This window comes from Mesitornis unicolor, unplaced genomic scaffold, assembly GCF_000695765.1.
Source record: "Mesitornis unicolor isolate BGI_N332 unplaced genomic scaffold, ASM69576v1 scaffold45376, whole genome shotgun sequence".
Taxonomy (NCBI): domain Eukaryota; kingdom Metazoa; phylum Chordata; class Aves; order Mesitornithiformes; family Mesitornithidae; genus Mesitornis; species Mesitornis unicolor.
The window spans coordinates 1-18,816 of record NW_010193847.1 but is presented as its reverse complement, the minus strand read 5'-3'; the positions used below and the strand labels follow the sequence as shown (position 1 = coordinate 18,816).

At 42.4% G+C, this 18,816-nt stretch overlaps 1 protein-coding gene across 1 annotated transcript; it reads right to left on the bottom strand.

The window, feature by feature from the left end:
• Positions 1-349: 349 nt before the first annotated feature.
• Positions 350-18,710, bottom strand: UNK (unkempt family zinc finger; the record flags this gene model as incomplete). Its single annotated transcript, XM_010187596.1, has 12 exons — positions 350-770; positions 1,168-1,425; positions 1,971-2,152; positions 5,076-5,264; positions 6,747-6,848; positions 7,983-8,157; positions 8,835-8,903; positions 13,114-13,314; positions 14,214-14,261; positions 15,581-15,723; positions 17,524-17,608; positions 18,587-18,710. Coding segments are annotated over 12 exons (1,732 nt in total), but the record flags the coding sequence as incomplete, so codon positions are not given.
• Between the last annotated feature and the right edge of the window lie 106 nt (positions 18,711-18,816).

The window sequence follows — 18,816 nt, the reverse complement described above, 5'->3', positions numbered from 1 at the left end:
TTTGCTGGTTAAACGACAGCCAAAGTTCCTGCACATTCAGAGATTGGCAATGTGAGGCCCACTAGGCAGGCACCCAGCGGAGCTTCCATCAGGGAGGACGGCTTTAACCAAGCTGGGTCAGTGAAAGAGCAGGGAGACCGAAGACATGAACAAGTCACTTCAATCCACCTTGATCCTCCCTGTGATCTCAACTCTTCCTCTGGAAAGCACATGGAGGCCTCTTTTGCCCACTCTAAATCCTTCTGGAAATAGTCAAAAATTTGTTATCACCTAAATAGAAAAGAGGAGAAACAGAGACTCTTTGCAAATGGCCCTTTGATCTGTATTAAAAACAGCTCTCAAAGTTCCTCAAGAGTTAGAATTAGTGGGGCAGGGGTGAGGGGCAGTTTAGATACGGGATGTAAAATATTAAAAAGTGCTCTGCAACTAATTTTTGTTTCATGCGTGTATGTGCGTGTGTGTGCATATATATACACATACACAAACATGCACATACACACATATATACATATATATACACATACATATATATATGTACACATACATATATATGTACGTATGTATAAAGTTAAAAAGTTCTATACGATATGATTAGAACAAGTGTCCTTGGAAGGTCACGACTGGAGAGAGTGGGGCCTGTTGGGATGGCAGATGGGGCACTCGCCCTCCTCGGCGCAGGTTTCGCACAGCACTGCGTGTTGGCACGGTAACACCACCCGGTTCTCCTCCTGACACTTAAGGCATTTCACTGACTGCATCTGAAATACTGCCTGCAAGAGAGGGGGACAGGGCAAAACATCAAAGTCACAAAGCAAAAGGGCTTCTGTCCTATGCTAGGCAGTTTGGGGAACAAATAGGAGGCAGCAGGGGAAGAACTCGCAGCTGTCTGCCCATTTATCTTCTGAGGCAACAGCAAAGCAGCACAGCATGATGTCTTAGGATCATTTAGGATCAATGCAGCTTTGATTGTGTTTAGCTCTGTACTTTAGGCACAAAGAGGAGGTAGGTATTTTCCTGTAAGCTGGCTAAAACTGAGTTTGGCTACAACCACATGGAATTGCTTTGATAGGCTGCTGATTTCTGGCTGTATTAAAGAAAGGGGAAAAAAGCTGCAATCTGTAGGAGTAGAGAGAACAAGGACCTTCCCTACAAATCCCTGGCACTCACCTTATCAACTTTCTCCAGGTTTGCCCGCAGCTGTTTCTGAAGGGTGTAAAGCGAAGAGAGTGAGAGCGTTTCCAGGTCAGAGAAGGAGCGCAGAAACTGAGGGTCCTGGCCTGTGTGGATCCTCTCCAGCTCCTCCTGTAGCTTCTTCACTTGCAGCTCCAAGGCTTCCCTCTGCTCCCGGGCCAGTTCACACTCCATGTTAGCTGTATTGGCGCGATCATTTGCTTCCTCTGCCTCCTTTTTCCAAGCATCACAAGCCTACAAGTTCCAACAAAGAGGGTAAAAAAAGCAATCTTAAAAATTGGTCAGCCTCCAAGAGAGAATCCCAGGCAAAAATATCCATTTCCATGCACTCCTCACCAGCAGTATGTTCTATCCAATCTGCCCTGTTCCTAAATTCTGAAAAATCCTTGGAGCTTTGCTACAAAGTACTGCCCATTCCAGATAACCACTCTGGTTGGGCTGTGGTTCTACATATTTGGCTCACATCACTAAAGGGATGAACTTTGCATATTGGCAAATTGTCATGGATCTAAGTCAATTGCCAGCTCTAAGAGACTGTCAAGCACTTGAGTTCATCCATTACAACACCTGGCCTTGCACTTCCAGCATCTGAACACATCAGACAGAGTGATTCAGTCCCTTTTTCCAAGGGAGAAGGATAAGAATGCTTAAGAGAACCTGTCTGTAAAACCTACAGCTCTTTGCAGCACCCCAGTGTTTGGAAAGCTCCTGTTGAAACACTGACACCCTCCTAGTCCTTTACATCCTCTAATCTCTCTTCCCAAGAGTGGCTCAAGTACCTGTTTGGCTTGTTTCCACGACTCTTCCCACTGCTTTATTGTGCCGTTGGCTTCATCCAGTTCTTGTCGTAGCCGTGCCAGCTCCGCAGCACCTGGACCTGACAGAAATGCAGGTGAGGTACTGGGCGAAAAACTCCCCGAAGCAAAGTGTTCCCATATGCTGCTGTTCATCCCATTTAAACCTGTTTCACAGGGAAATAGAGAGGGTTATGTCATAGGTGCTGGCATTTTCCCCATTTACTCCCTACCCCTGTGAGATCCAGGACTTAAAAATGTGTACATAATAAAAAGAAGAATCTTAAGAATTACTTTCATCCGCTGGACCCAGGAGTCTGTCATAGAGGGACTTCACAGGGATGTTTTTCAGCATTAGGCCTCATCTTTAATTGATGCAGGGAGGACCCAGGAAACTGAGTGGAAGCAACTTTTGATGCAAGTTGTTTTCAGAAGCATTGATTTTAGAGCAGAGCTGACTACCAGCTTGAATCCCCCTTCTCAAGTAAGAAACCTCTGAACTGCTTACTCTGAACCTTCCCACTTGTCTGTGCAGCACAGCCATCAGCATTGGTGAACAGATTGGTTCACACAGACAATCTGGGTGGTGCTTCCTCTCATGCTATACCCTAAGAAAACTTCTCCTCAGCCTGGTGCTTAGAAAAGCAGTCTCACTTCCCAAACAGTGAGACTAAAATGCACCAACGTCATTACTGTTTGCATACGCAAGAAACAGCACTAACTGGAAAACCCTGTTTATACACAAGTGGAAGCAATAGTATACACATCAGCTTCATCCCTGGCAGTTCTAGCAGAAAGCTAGTGCTCAGCGCCAGAGAAGACTGATTAACCACTTCCCTATTTTAGCTTGTTCAAATAATTCCTCTTTTCAGGAAGAAATTCAAGGCATAGGAAACAAAGAAGTAGAAAACCAGTTGTAAACAAAACTGGATTTTTTTCACAGACTCCAACATCTTTTAATAACAAAAATATTTTTACTTAAAATAAACATCTGCACTTTGCACTCACAGGAGGACTCGTAGGAAATGCTCGTATCAAGACAGAGCTACTGAGTGATGTGGATTCTTATGCCCACAGACACACACCAGTTTGATGTAGCAGTCATTTTCATCTAGTGGTGCTCACCACTGGGTGTGGACATCCCGAAATCTAGCTGCATTTGATAATTCTGATCTTACAGCAGCCAAACTGTGTGCAAGCAAGCCCTGAGGCCAATGGGCTCTCAGTGAGGGCTAACCCAACACCACTTACTTCTCACCTAGTGACAGCCAAGCCACAAACAGTTACAAGAAAAAGTACAGCTGAAAAATACTAACTTGTCTTCACTAAGGGCTTAGATGAATCAACAAGTCATTTAGCAGAGCAACAAGGGCTCTTTGCTGGCTCAGGCAACGTACCGTAGATCTACTGCAGCTGCTCTGAAGCATACTCAGTTGAGACCAAGACATTTTAGTAGACCTCAACTCACATTTTGTTTTTAAAGCTCCAGTTTTCTTGAAAGGGAATCTAGCACTAAGCAAGATGCTGGCAAGCCACAAATTCTGCCACAATGCTGAGCAAGCTTGTCAAGTCGTTTCTTTTTACTCCCTCTTTCCACCTGCTGTTATAATTTCACATTTGAAGTAGCAAGCCCCCTTGGTCCAGAATGCCTTCACTGCACATTTTGCATCTAGCACAGTGGGAACTAGCCCAGGACTAGGTATTTTTAACTCAACTGCCATACAAATAACTACACACACTGCACACTAACTTATGTGCATTCAGCAAGTTATGTGGAATAGATAGATTCTGGATTCCCAACTGCTAGGTTACTATTTAAATATCTAATAAAAATCTCAGAAAAATTTGGTTTGTTGTATTACAGGAATTTATTTAACTTTTTTGTTAAAAATCAAGTATTTAAATGCACTTGTGAATTTTCTGTGGTTTGGTTTTTTTTTCATTTGTATAACTACATAGTCAATACAAACATAACTGCTTAACCTGTTTCTTCTGAAATGAAAAGCAGTCCTTATCAGCAAGTTTTTCCTTTTCTGACTGCTATTGGGATGAACAGCCAGCTTCAACACCAATTAATAGCAGAGATATCGTCTGATGTCTCTTTTCTTATTACAGTAACTGTAAAAGCTGTTAAAGCCAAACAAATAGCAATTGCAAGGCATGGAAGCATGGTTTTGGCCTAGGCAAACAAGGGATGCAGTTACACAGATAAATGCATGCGGTAATAGATTACAAAAGCATGTAATAATTTTATTAGGTTAAGCTGGATATTAAAGATTAAAGTGTATCTCAAATTTGAAGCAGCATTTATGTCTAGTATCAATAGAGAGAATATTTACTGTTACTAACAGAAATCAGCAGAGTTAGTGTCATGCAGCCTTAAGCCCATCAGTTTTATTTCTCAAGGTAACCCCATGACTTGATAATAAAATAGATTTGGCCCCTTAGTTCCCAGTTCTGCTTGATACACCTGATGCTCCAAAGCAATTTATCTTCCCTTCACAGCCCCTCATATAGGTAACAGAACCTCAAGAGGGGAAAAGATAATAAAAGGAGCAAAGGAGGCAAAGCTGGAACACTAACTTTTTGCAAAGTTCATACAGCAAAACTGCATGCAGAGTGTGAAGTAGGAGAAAAAAGTACAGTGACCCAAGCCTTCTCTAGAGCTCCCAGAAGCCAATCTGACCTACAAGCAGTCTAAAGGGCAAACTGCAGTCCCCACCCTAACTAAGCAAAGCTGAGGACCCAACTCTGAGTTTTATGTAAAGTGAAGTCTCAACACAGCATTTTTGGCAGGGTAAGGCAGAGCTCTTTTCCCTGGCAGGCCTCATCAGAGCAAGTCGCTAAACCTATCTGTCCCTTTTTCTCAAGTCTGGATACAAGGGAAGCAGAGGAAATTGTTCCCTTGTTCCCCAGGTATTAGGTGATTTTTGATAAAGCAGCTTTTAGTACTGTTGCTGTTCTCATGGGAAAAAAGAGATACAAATGGCAGCAGTGAAGTAATACATTAAATTAAATCTAATGTAAAAGAAAATACTTACATGGCACAGACAGGCATGTACATGGGACACACACACACTGTGCATTTACCTAATGATCCATGAGAAGCTGATGTCCCCAGGAACGTGTTTTCTGATTGACTTAAGTGTCCCTGGGGCTGATGGAGGAAATGCGATGAGAGGCTGACCGGTGGAGAAGGAGAGGCAGAGTGAAAGGAGGCAGAGCTTCCAAGGGACCCGGGGATATTTACAGGAGCAGAACTTTGCAGCAAACTCCCACCTGGACAAAGAACACACAGAGAGGATGGCTATGTATGACCATGAAGTATGGGCCAGAGCACAGTGCAGGGGTTCAGAGCAGAAGGCATTGGCTACCCTCTCTCCTTCCCAAGCCCCTCGGGATCCCCTCCACTTCTCATCACGTTTCATTCCCCTCTCAGCCTTTACGAAGAGCACTGAAGCTGTCATCCCATGAAACATGTAGGTTAAGACCTTCCAGAGTTCAGTGGACTACTCCTTCATCAGCCAAAGCAACAAAAGGTTTTCTGAGCAAAGCTCAATCCCTATCAGTCCCGAGAAGATGAATTTGGTATCTGGTGAAATACATTGTAATGGAAAAAAATCACTACTAAAACACGTGCCTTTGCCTTTAATACCCCCAAACAACCTGTAGTGAGAAGCCTCGTGCTAGGTCAGATCATGGTCTTAACCACTGAAAATCAGTGACTAGCTTTAGTCATTTTAAACATACTTGAGTGCCTGGATCTACCAGTAATACAAAACCTCAAATAAAGAAAAGCTCAACCTCCAAAGACATCACACTTCCCTTACACAAGAGGGCATTCTGTCTGCCACACAGATTGAGGGAGATCTCAGTCCTGCTTCCCACTCTCTACTGATCTCCTTTCTTAGGACATCACCACACAACACCCAGAACCTGACATGAAGAGGCAAAAGCAGTATGGAGGACGTCTAAGCCACTGCAGATGGGTAGCGGCAGAAGCAGGGCTATCAGCAGACATGCACAGTAAACTTCCCAACCAGGCTCTTATCTTTGGCAGGGAAGTAGAAGTGATATTTTTTAGGGTTTCATCCACAGGTTTCTTCCTACCTCAATACAGCTCCAGGCAGTGTAGTTACCTTGGAAACCTTCAGATCACCAAAGTTAGCTCTCATTCAAAACCTGCTTTACACAGCAAAGATAGCCAGAAACTACAACCACTTCCAAAAAGCTATGAGATGTTTTGTTATTCCCTGGACACTCAGAGACAGGTAGAAGAGGCCTTAGCCTACCTCCACATACTAAAATGAGACACATGTCACAGGAATCAAATCAGCAGACCATGATGACACTCTGTGACAGATGGATAGCATTACCAGGTCAGTGAGTTTCCTGCTACTGCTAGAAAGAGTTTTCTGCTCAAGATGCAAATCATTATACTTTGGCCTGTTTTTAAGGGTATCAAATGCCTTCTAGAGTCATCTTACACTTTTAAAAAAAAAAAAATCAAGCAAGACCCATTCAGTCTCAAGAAACATCCCAAAGACACCTGGGCCCAATGGCAAGAACTCAGCTCTGCTACTCAATAAGGGCAAGCTTTCACTTCAAAGATGCTCAGCGGGTGCCAGAGTTGTTATAATTGCTGTTTCAACCAATGTTATTTTGGGACTGGTTTTAGAGCTTTGTTGGGCTGGCTCCACTGAGGTGACTGGGCAACACTGCTTGGCAGAAGATAAAGAAAGCTCTGTTGCTTTCATGTACCTATCATGATGCCACTCGTGTGGGGCACTGTGCTGCTGTCAAATGTCTTCTCCAGGGCAGCCACTCCGAATTCATTCAGGTCCAGGTCATCCAAGGCAGACTCTGCCAGACACAGAGGTACCAATTATGTTATAAAGGACCAACAACTTCAAGAGATAGGATGGCCCAAAGAGCCTACATGCAGAGGAGCCTTTGCTCTCTATTTGTCAGTCTGCACAGCCCTACTTTCCGCCCTGCACAATGCTATTCTTAAAAGGTTTGGCAGAAGTAAAATGGGCAGCTTTTCAGTTCAGGTTCTTTTGCCTGATCTGATTTCTTTTTGTCTCAAACTATTCCCAAATGTTATATGAAAACAAAAATTTGATGAAATAACAGCTGTTCCCATAAGCCTTCTCCAAACTCCTCTTTCAAATCTGTCCATAATATGCAATAACACTGGCCTATGACAACTCTGGGTCTGGCTTATGCTTTGTCCCTACTTTGCTGAAGAGCCACTCAGAAAAGAAATACCAGTAGAAGGGAGCACTTGAAAAACATCTCTGAGGTTCAAAGACAGGGTAAAATAAAGAAAGCTTATGAATGCCTGCAAATGTTGTATCTATTTGAATATACCTCATCACTAATCATGATCAATATAATTCCATCCCACACATGCCCACTCATTTCTATTATTATTTTTAAAAAATTAGTGAGATCACCTCAGAAATGTTAGATTTAAAAAAATTAAAAAAGAACAAAAAAATCTGTACCTATCCAAGAAGAGTGTTTCCACTCCCTGGACACTCCTATTCTCCTTTCTCTTACAGCCTCTGTCCTCCACTCTATGAAGGGCAAGTCCTTACAATCTATTTGGTGGTAGCCCTCACTATAAAACTGTCATTTAGAATGTAAGGGGTTGTAGCTGTGGAAAATGCCCCTGTGATTTCCTGCCTACTCCAAGACCTCTTTGTCACTTTGACAAACCTAAAACTAAGGCCCTTTACACCATCTGACATTCTGAGTAAGTGGCTCAGAGGCCTTCTGTTGGTCCCGTGGGTGAATTTCATCCATAATGACCTGCAGAAAACATCAGATGTGTCACAGTCACAGAAAAAGCTTACAGCCTCGAGAGTCTGCCAACACTGACAGAGATGAAAAACTGGAGTTCACTGGAACATCCATACTATTCCAATCCTCATACCTGGTGATCCATGTCTGAGGGAGCCCTAGCAGTGTAAGTAAAAAAGGCAAAGTTACCTATGACAGACTCAACGGTGTCACTGGTTGGGTAGAAAGGAAGGGCATTGGCATTCATGCCTGGTATACTGCTGGTGCCGGCAGGGCTTGGTGGCGTTGCAGCCAGACTGGAGGTGATACTAGAGGAGATGCTGGATGTCAGTGGGCTCCCCACTGGGAGAATACCCAGTATGTCCTGAAACAAGAGTTTTAAAAGGGGAAGAGGTAGGAAATAAAACATGTTTATAGAAGAATCCCTTCAGAAACATGCAGGAATGAGCCAAAGATCAGCAGCAAACCTGTTCCTGCCTGCTTCCAACCTGACAGATGGCTGGTGCTACTACTGGGCTGGGGGTGGGGGACAGATTAACAGCTCTTCTTCAATTTCTGCCAACTGTTTTCCTTCCCCCCACCCCCAGTATTACAAACATCCTTCAAGCTGCCCCTGAATTAACTCCTGTGACCCACAGGTTGCATGCAATCATAGGAATGGGTCACACAATCACTCACTCAGACTTAGTTCAGCACACGACTTAGAACCTGATATTAAATTCTCCTTGCCAAATCCTTGAACTTAGATGACTCCAGAGATCCATTCCAGCTCAATTTTCTGTAATTTTGAGACTCTCTCCAGCATGGTCCAGGCCTATGAATCTATTCTGAATTCACACAGGTCTTGCCATTCACACATAACCCCTCCAGCAAATCATCCCATCTTCACAGAGTAATCCCTCAAGCTGAGCACCCCTAATGGTGTCTGGACTGTCATTTACTCCCTGCAGAGTTGTCTGGATCCACAGAAATTTCTCGTGTCCTTGTCGGTGGTGCTGTGAGCACTGAGCTAGGCTCAGAGCCCTGCTAGCAGTACCGTACCTGTTTGGGCTGTAACAAAGGTTGGTCCTGGCTCCTGTGTTCTAGTGAATGGGACTTCATTTTTGCTTGCTGCGGTAAAGAAACAGAACAAAAGATAAACAGAGGAATTAGCAGCAAAATTAAATATGGCTGACTGATGTTTTTGGAGAGGCCATGGGAAACACAGCCTCCTCCTGTCTTACAACCTGCTCTGGGCACTAGAAAATTCAGAGCTCAGGAGAGCATAGCAAACCAAAAATACCCCAAGTAATTTGCTTTCTATATCACCCCTAGAGCTACGCAAAGACTTGTCACAATTATATTTGCCTTCAATGCTGCTGTAAGTCCCCTGCTAGCACAAAGATCATCTTAAGAACCATGACCAAAAAAAAAAATGATTTTGCCTTGCTATAAATAACTCATCAGCCCTACCAGCATCTTAAAAAAAGGCCAGAAATAATGGGATGCACACCATATTTTTAAATTATGTAAACATTTTTCAACTTTGGGAAAATAAAGTATGTAGATTATGTTTTCCCTCAAACTTTTTCAGTTCCCAGCTAGGACTGCGAAGTAATATGAAGTGTAACTAACCAATTTTAAAAGAAACATCATCAGAACTGATTTAAAAAAAAAAAAAATCCTTCCCCATCTGTTAACATAGGGAGCTCAAAGCTATAAAACATCCGGGAGGTCAAGGCTGTCTGGAATTGCAAAACTTCATGAATGCCATCATGTATTTATAGAATTCCACTATCCAGCCTAAAATAAAAAATAAAAAAAATCTACTTAAGGACCTTCCAGCACTGCAGCTTTAATGGATAGCAACCCGTCTTGTTTCACAACATCAGTCAATTCTGAGATACAATAACCAGAGCTGGGAAGGAAGTGGCCTCTTGAGCTTGTCAGTGTGTAATGTCTGTTCTGCAGGCCTTGCTCTGCTCCTCCCATGCTGCTACATGTGCAAGGCACAGGGAGATCAATCACCCTCTGGGCACAGGGAGGGAGCAGAAAAAGTGCTAAGAGCCAGGGCTGCTTGTTTACTCGCTTTCCAACCATCCCCAGTCTGAACTAGAGACATATTCCAGGCATAAAGTTTGCTCAGTCGTTTTTATCGCAAACACAGGCAGTCACCATCTCTGCAGTGGAGATTCAGGCGTGATGTACAACAGCGATGCATGAGATGCCATGCTGACCTGAAGTGATATGCCTTGACTTTTTAGCTTAAACAGTCTTATGAAGAAGATAAATGACCACTGGAGACGGATGACAGAACCAGACAGGCGAAAGAGCAGCGGAAGAATTCATCCCTTGGTTTTACTTAATTAAATAATTTTCTTTGCTCAGCTGTATGCCCATGGGGAGATGGGGAGGTCGAACCCTGGCAAACAGGCAGTTGAGATACGGATGCAAAGATCCTCCTGCGGTGGGTGCCATTCTCTCACACTTCTCTAAACAACATACAGCTGTTTACGTACAGCAAATCTGCCACTGAACTGATCACGGGCTTGTTTTCCTTTGTGTGCAATGGATGCGCTACGTTAGCGCATCTGTGTGTGCCTGATAACACGCCTGCTAGATTATCCAACACATCCCTGCTATGTTTGACACTCATCTGAACACAAAATGTGCTATCAACAGACGTCAGCAGCTGAAGTGAAGGCACATACACAGCCATGCTCCCCCCACAAGAGGTTTCCTGCCAATATAGTGAGCTGGCTCTAAGGTTTTTTTCTTTAAAGAAGAGAAGAAGTGAAGACATTTCTAAGCTAGTCTCAATTCCCACTGTCTTGAATTCATGCAACACAAGTGAAAAATAGAGCAAACCAATTGCCATCACTAAGCCAGTCTCCTCTAGCTCTGAATAGCATTAAAAAGGGCAAACATCAAGACAGAAATTCAAAGGGGAGGCTGAAATTCTCCAGCTCACACTGCTGCAGTCAGGGAAGAAAACAGGGGACATAAATTATGAGTGAAACTGAATGTTTTCTGTCCAGCATGGAACAAACCTACTGTACCGTGTGTCAGGACTTAGGAACACCTCTTGGTCGTGGCCAGCATTTTTCCAGCTTGCTAAACCTTTTGGGACTCAGAAAAAGTATTTTTAGCTTTAACTGCTGGCTCAGCCTTGCCACAGACTATGTGGAACCTATTAGCACAGAAGGTGCATTTTTCATTCTAATGTGATAGAAACTATTTGTACTAATTCCACAGAGGAAAAATGACAAGCCTATTGCAGAGCTGAGCCAGAGTGTCTCTTAAGTTTTCAAATATTACTGAACAAAATTAAATGCCTAATTATTGGTCTAATTTACAGGGTAGATGAGAATCTCTGGTGCCCACTGACACCAAAGGGAATTAAAAAGGATTTTTAAAAAGTAAGTAATTGTAGATTAAAAGAAAATTAAACCAGGACACTTACGAGACACCTAATATTGTCTGTAGAAGCCTAGCATAAGGCAACTGTGATTACTTCTGTCTGTATCTTAATAGCTATTTACTCCAGTCATTTAACACAGGTTTTTGGTTAATTAAAGCCACATGAGTAAGAAGCTACCTGAATACAGTATCTTTGCAGCACAGCCTGGACTTCAGACAAACGCTCATCATCTGGCCCTCCTTTTCAAAGTCCCATTCATGCTCCATCCCCTTTCTCCTTGGTTTAGGCTTGCTGCCCATTTTCTGCAAAGCAGGGCCTCCCTGGCACCCTGCCTCTGCTGGCAGGAAATGGGTTCTCTCAGTCCTTTGGCTTTGGGTTCACTCCTGCTTTGCAGCAGAGGCAGTAGAGAAGAAGCACATGTTTCTTCCTTTGTTTCTAAACAACTGCTACAAGCTGCTGAGTCTGCAAGAAGTGCCAGGATCACAGCATGGTCTGCTCTTTACCCCCAAAGACGTGTTGCCTCAATTTGCAATTTCCTAAGCCACATCCATGTTAAGCAAGACAATGGAAGCATTTGTGAGAAAGCACACATGCACATAGCTTAATCTGTATTGGTCACCAACTCATTTTTAATTAGACTAAACAGTGTTCAAGACTGGTCCCACTGCAAAGTTCAGTCATATTTTCCCAAAGTTGTAAAAATAAATAAAACAAAACCCACAGAGTATGCTTCTAAATCCAACTACTTTATGCAAGGTCTTGTCTGGACAGGGTATTTCCACTGTTTTCTCACAGCAGTGCAATACTAATGCAGCAGTATAAGCTTATTATGATTAACTTTAGTATACAGACAAGAATTTAAATGTAGCCAGGTTGAAAGCAGCATTTCTTGTCATCTCTGCTTTTAATCAACATAGACCAGGTATTTTTATTCCTTTTTACACTTTTTTTTAAAACAAAATTGTAGGAAATATTTTTGCAGGCACCTCTTTATAAAAGTAGCTATTACTTCCCCTAAGTCGAGATGTTGTTCTATTACATTTACAAACTCAGTGAGGAATAAAATTTGAGACCTAAGCTCTGGGTTGGACTCAGCTGACTTGGAAGGGATGGTGCAGACAAACAATTGTAACATCAAGAAAAATTCAAAACAATAAGCTGACTGTGGAAAAGCCCATATGTGGTAGAAGAGATGAAAGAGACTGTTCTAGGCTTAGGGAGCAGTCTGAATAAGGCATGAAACCAAGAAGGAGAAGACTGAGGAAGCAGCAAGGCAAGACTAGGATATCCAAAAAGGGTAAGAGGGAACGTCATCAGAGATGTGAGCTGGGTAAGACTGGAGAGGGTTCTTCAGATGAGAATGAGGAATACAAATCTAATATATAAGCCACAGGGTCAGAATAATACAGCCAGAGAAGTGAGAGACAACCAACGTGACACTTTTAATACAACTGAGAAACAAACGGTGAAAACGGAAGACAAGCCAAGTCACGGAGATCAAGGTAAGAGTTTGGAGTGAGAACAGAGAAGAAAGGATGAGTTTCCATGAGACAATACAGTAAAAGAAATAGCAACTATTGGCAAGGACCTAAATATGGAAAAAGAAACAGCAAGAAGTGATATGTGGGAAGCTACCCAGGGTCACCACAGGACAGAAGTTGTAAAGGATTAGGAAAACAAGCAGCAGCTTGGCCTCTACAAACTGAGTGTGTGATGGCAACCAGGCAGACAAGAACAGATGTAAGATGGAAGAGACTGGAAGGGAGGCTGAAAGCAACAGCAGAGATCTGAGAACTGGTAATGAGAACAGTGTCTTTTCATTTCCATTCCTTGAAAAATAAAATTACATTCAAACTAGACTGGGCAAGTTCTCATTCTTCCTCATCCTCTCAACTCTTCCAGCCAGTATTTCCTACTAACCTGGCATTTGAAACTCTTCAAATACTCGGCCCCCACCTGATCTTCTCGCTCAAACCCCGGTGCTTTCTTGTAGCTGCCGGCTGCTGTTACTGAGTCTGGAGGAAAACCAATGGTCTCCAAGCTGTGTGGCTTTCCAATGGCGCCAGGAGGAGACCCACATATATTAGATGGGCTTCCAAGACTGCTGTTCCTACAAAGAATCTAATAGAAGGAACAAGTGTCAGGAAAGCACAGGCAGCAGCAACGACTCAAAGAGGAAAGCCATCTGACAGAGTTCATTCACTTCACTGTTCGTACATGGATTATATTGACAGTCAAAACAAGCATACAAGCTTCCAGTAAACAGGAATTAAAAACCAGGAAGAAGATCCAGTAGATACTGGATTTATACAGTCCCACAATTACAGTTTTATTGTCATTACTTTGTACTGGAGTGCAGTCTTATAAAAACCAACCTACAGCTCTAGTGACATTTATTCTTTTTTAAAAGCCTCAGATGCAACTTCTGAAGTTTCCAGTCCTGACCAAAACCGTCTTCACTTTCCTTAGGCTACAGCGGATCCTGTCTGCACTCTGCATAGTAGTGTGAAACCTGGAAAGGTGCTATGGCAGTCAGAACAACCAAGCAAATCTGAGCTACATGTAATACTGTATCTTTTGCTTTCCAGTTGGGAATCTGAAAATTTTAATGCAGGCACAAGCCAAATATCAACAGCTGCATTAAAACACCCAGGGATTTCCAACAGTTCCATTATTTGAACTATAACCAGGGATCACAACCACATGCAACAAGGCTAGTTTTGCACTGTAGATGAAGCCACAGACAGCAGCAAAAGGAGATTAAGATGAGCGTTAGGGAAAGCGTCTACCTGGATCAATGCAGATATCCCATTTTTCTGGGACAAGAAATTAATTGCCTGCACTGGCAAGCATGACTGTGCTTCAGACAATATTTAGACAGCTACTGCTACCACAGATTCAAGTGTGGCATAGTCTGGGCTGGCATTAGAAAGAAGGAGTATCCTACAATGTTTTGATTTTATTTTTATACAGACATTCTGCTGTCCATGCTTCCCTACAGTCGCAAAGATACTACTCACTGTGGTGGAGGTGGGGCTAGTTGGCAGAGTTCCTGATTTATTCCACACCTACAGTACAAATACAAAACAGAACAGGCCACGTGAGGCTGGCTGCTAGAGGGACCTTTTTCTCTGATTAATTCATCATGTAAAATGATCACCAGCAAAGCCATATTTGTTTGCAAGCTACATGCAGATGCCCCATGGAGTGATGAAGTCACAGAAAGACATGTGTTGCCATTTGGCACATATCCAAGGATTAGGGAAGACTGTTTAAAAGACTCAGAGCTTGAGACAAAAAAAGACCTAAACAGTCTATAAAGTGGAAGATTCCTTCCACTTCATTGCAGTTTTCAGAGAATTTAGATGATATATTTGCAAGATGAACACAGTTTGGTTTTTGCAGCTTTCCAGAGTGTTATTTAGTGAGAGAAAATATTATCTCCAGGCCTTTCAAGATCTGTTTGGAATTCTAGCTGCAATCAAATTCAGGAGAACTATGAACTGTTAGTCTGGCTTTGGCACTAACAAAATCAAACTATCAGCTTCTCTTTTCAAAGAGGGGAAATAAGATAAAACAGAGGTCCTAAATGAGTTCACCTCATTCTGACCAGTTTCAAATGAGTTAAATTCATGTTCTTTTACCTTCTCAAAACCTCAATCAACCATTTGAAAAGGTTACACACCTTATCAACAGCAGTGCAAACAGGAAAGACTTAACGAACAAAAAAAAAAAAACACCTCAGCAAAAATGAAGTGGTCTGAACATTCCATGAGCTTCTTATCTGTCTCTGTGTATCTGCTCAGAACATAAAGATCTCCCTTCTTCAATGTACAACCAAAATAAAGCACTACCAACAGTCTGGGCCATTACTTAAACATACTCCAAGAGTTTCGCTATCTCCAGGAGTAGGAGGGAGGAAAGCAAGGATATCCTATAATGCAATACACAATAAGCACAGGTTAGGCCTCGGAGATTACATATGTAAACAAACTCGAATGTAGTTATGTACTTTAGAAGTTACTGGCACACAGCCTTTAATCAGAGTACTTGGAAACTAAGCCCAATATGTACCTCCAGACAGGAAGCAGTTGGACTTCATGTACGGATGTATTCTACTTTCCTGAAAATACATCAACAAACTCTGCACAGAAAGGAAGGCTCAGGAATTTTATAGGTGAGAGGACAATACTGAAGCCACTGAATTATATGCTGCAAACAAACAGATCACTTTAAAAAGCATGGAGCTGAGATCTAAAAGAAAAATGTCATATCCTCTGGGCTTTTGGAAACTTAAGATTTCTCTTCTTGGGAGAAAGAAGTACAGCGACTCAGAGAAACCCAGATTTACAAAATAGGGACAAGATTTCCCCACAGTGCTACATACATTGCTAAGGTCTGGGGCATGTGGACTGGAAGGGCTGACTGGAACAGAATCACCAGCTGCTGACGGCATATACATCACAGGGCCTGTCTGTGTCGGGCTAGACACAGCCGAGGATTGCTGTAGATCTTCATTGAGCGCAGGCTCTGGAAGAAATAAATGGAACATTGCTCAAAGCTGTACAATTGCAGAGGAGCACAAGACGTTTAAGAACAAGAATACCTAAATATTCTCGAGAGAATAAATATTCCACAAGCATCTACTTAGAAGTATAGAAGTAGTAGTCTTATTTGCCAAACGGCTACTACTTATCTAATATTCCTTACATTATTACTGTCATCACTTGTACACTGTGCTGCTCTTTAGTCCATTAATGCTGCTCCAAAATTATCTTCCCTGCATGAATTGTGTGTTATTCATTCAGCTGTCTTGAGCTAAGCAGAGCTTCCTTCATTGCTAGGCATAACGTTGATGGGTGCATTATAATTAGCTGAGGGAGATAAGTTTCCATCTGTGCTTAGTATAAAACATTACCAAAAAAAAATGTAATTCACATAGAAAAGCATACAGAAAGTGTCATTGGCTTGAAAAGTAGAGATGCTGTAGACTTGTAGTATTTATGTCCAACACAACTCAGCATCTTTACAAAAACTACATAAATGACACTATGCCGGTATGGCAATACATTTAAAGTACTGGCTTCAACACATTTCTTATAATAAATTAATTCCTGTTATGTTAATTGAATTAGGCCCTCAGTGTTCACCTCACTAAGGACTGAAAGATACAATTCCACAAGACAGCACAAGAAATAACCAGGTTGGAATGACCTAAGTGCCACTCTGGCTTTAAAGTAGTATAGTGTCAAGTGCTGTAATCTTACTAGGAATAAGGCATCTCCTAAACAAAAATACTATGTTATACACAAGGGAGCTGACTAAACACTGTTTCTTTATCAAGACTTTATTCTCTCAAACTTGCTAGATCATACTGTGTAGCTGCACTAATGTGTTTTGGGCCATCATAGCCCACAGCTCTAGCTATAATTACTGCTTGTCGACAAGGCTTCCTATAAAACGAACTGCGTAATCTGCAGGGAATTCACTCTTGCCATTCCTTGACAAAGGCAGCAATTACTAATTCTACCATTGACAAAGGATAATCAAATAACAGAGATTTTTCTCAAGGCCAAGTAGTGTGTCAGTATTGGAGCGAATTTATTGACTTGTGAGTAACCTGCTCTAATTGCTGAAAATTCAACAGTCAGACTGGTGTGCAGAAACTGAGTAGGTGCCACAGAACCAGGAGCTAACCATTTATCTATGAATATTAGTACCCACTTAGTATCACTAGTTTACAGATTATGAAAGTGAGGATTGAAATAATGCCCTATAAATCAGGGAGCTAGTGAGAAAAGAGGATTTGTGGAAAAGCCAACAAAAAGCTGCATATTTTTACTCTCCAACCTGACTTAAAGATTTAAACTCTAAGCAAAACTTCATAAATAGTGAAATAGTATTTAATTTTTAAAATGGATCAATACATTATCCATAATTAGCAATTTTATCCTCAGCTTTTTAAAATACAACACTTTGCAACTTAGCCTGGTACAATTCATTCACGTACAGAAGAGAAGCAGCGCACTCTGTTCCAGTCCTCCCAGACTGATACACAGAATTGGTGAGAGGGAACAGAGGGAGATACTTCAAAAGAGAGAGCAGCGAGAGCTAAGGGCTGAGTCCTACAGACTACCAACTGCCTTCAGCTCTGCTAACACCTCCCACACTAGCACAGTTTTACAGGAATTATCAAAGTTAATACTCTGCTTTTGAAAATCCTTCACAGAAGCTCTAGTTTAGTGGCCCTATATTTTAAACTATCTATTTTGGCCAGAAGCTCAACATAGCTCAAATATCCATGAAAGACGAGAGAAGGAGCCCACGTACGTTCTACATGTGCAAAGGCACAGAAGGGTCCTCGGGGACAGCTGCCAGACTGCTGCATATCATTGCACTTGGTGGATTTGTAGATCTAAGGGTGGGAGAAAAAAGCACAAAAAAACCCCAGACATGAACATGATAAAACAGTGACCAGCAGCGCAGATACAAAAGTACGATGAAGTGACTCGACAGCAAGATAGGAAGACAGACAAAAGGCGCAAAGGCCAGCAGAGTTCAGGGTAACCATTTCAGTGCTTTGCTTCAAAGAAAGGAAAATCTGCTATAGTTACAGAAACACCAAAATATGCCCATCACAGCTAGAGCTCACCCAAAGATCAACCCATCACATGTTAGCTCACCCAAAGGCCACCATTTGCCATAAAGTCCCTCAGTCTCACTGGAAGCTCCAATGATAGATAAAAGGTAGGAAACAGTTGACAGATGACAGCACAGAACGTTACAGCCACATGTTTGCAAGGAAAATAACAAACCATTGACAATGACTGTAGGAAACTGATATTCCCCTTACCCCTAGTTTGACAGGCGGTAACAATGGTTACTTTGGTGATACAGGCCCAACAAGACTTTTCAAACACTGTAACATGAAGCAGACTAGGACAAGGTCTTTCTGTAAGGATACTGGAATGCCCTGGGTCACAACTAAAAGCGTGGTGGTTTTTAGCACCAGTTCATGGATATGTGTGGTTTAGTGTAATCATCATCAACCAAGACCTTTTCCTCAAGGAAACAGATGCCATATGCTCACCTGCAAACCCACAGCATGCAAAGGATCCCCACACATAATCCTGCTCTTACACTTGAGTTTCCCCCCACTTTTCTTACCTCTTCCTATCTAATGACTTACTCTTCCCTACCTAATGAAAAGGCACCCCTGTCAAGCAGCTGAATTTCAACTCACTTCCAACATGCAGTTTCTCTGTATCCTAGGGCCACACTGCAAGCAGTCCACATACTCTCCCTCTGCTGACACACTCAGGTACCTCATAAGCCTGGAATGCTTTTGCTTTTCTAGTGACAGCTACCAAACAGATCGAGCAGATTACTGTACCTCTGGATGGAACTGCTGTTCTGTGCGAGTGTGGCAGTATTGGCATGAGTCTCCATTTTCACACTTACTGGGATCTCCCCACTCGTCTCCGTGTTTCACACTGGGACAAGGCGAAGATCTGTATAAATAAGGTAACAGGAGAATGCATCAGACCCACAAATGTGCTTTGAGCCTTGCTTCCTCAACTGGGAGGCAGGTTCGGCCTTGGGACGGATGGTGAAGGAGTCTGG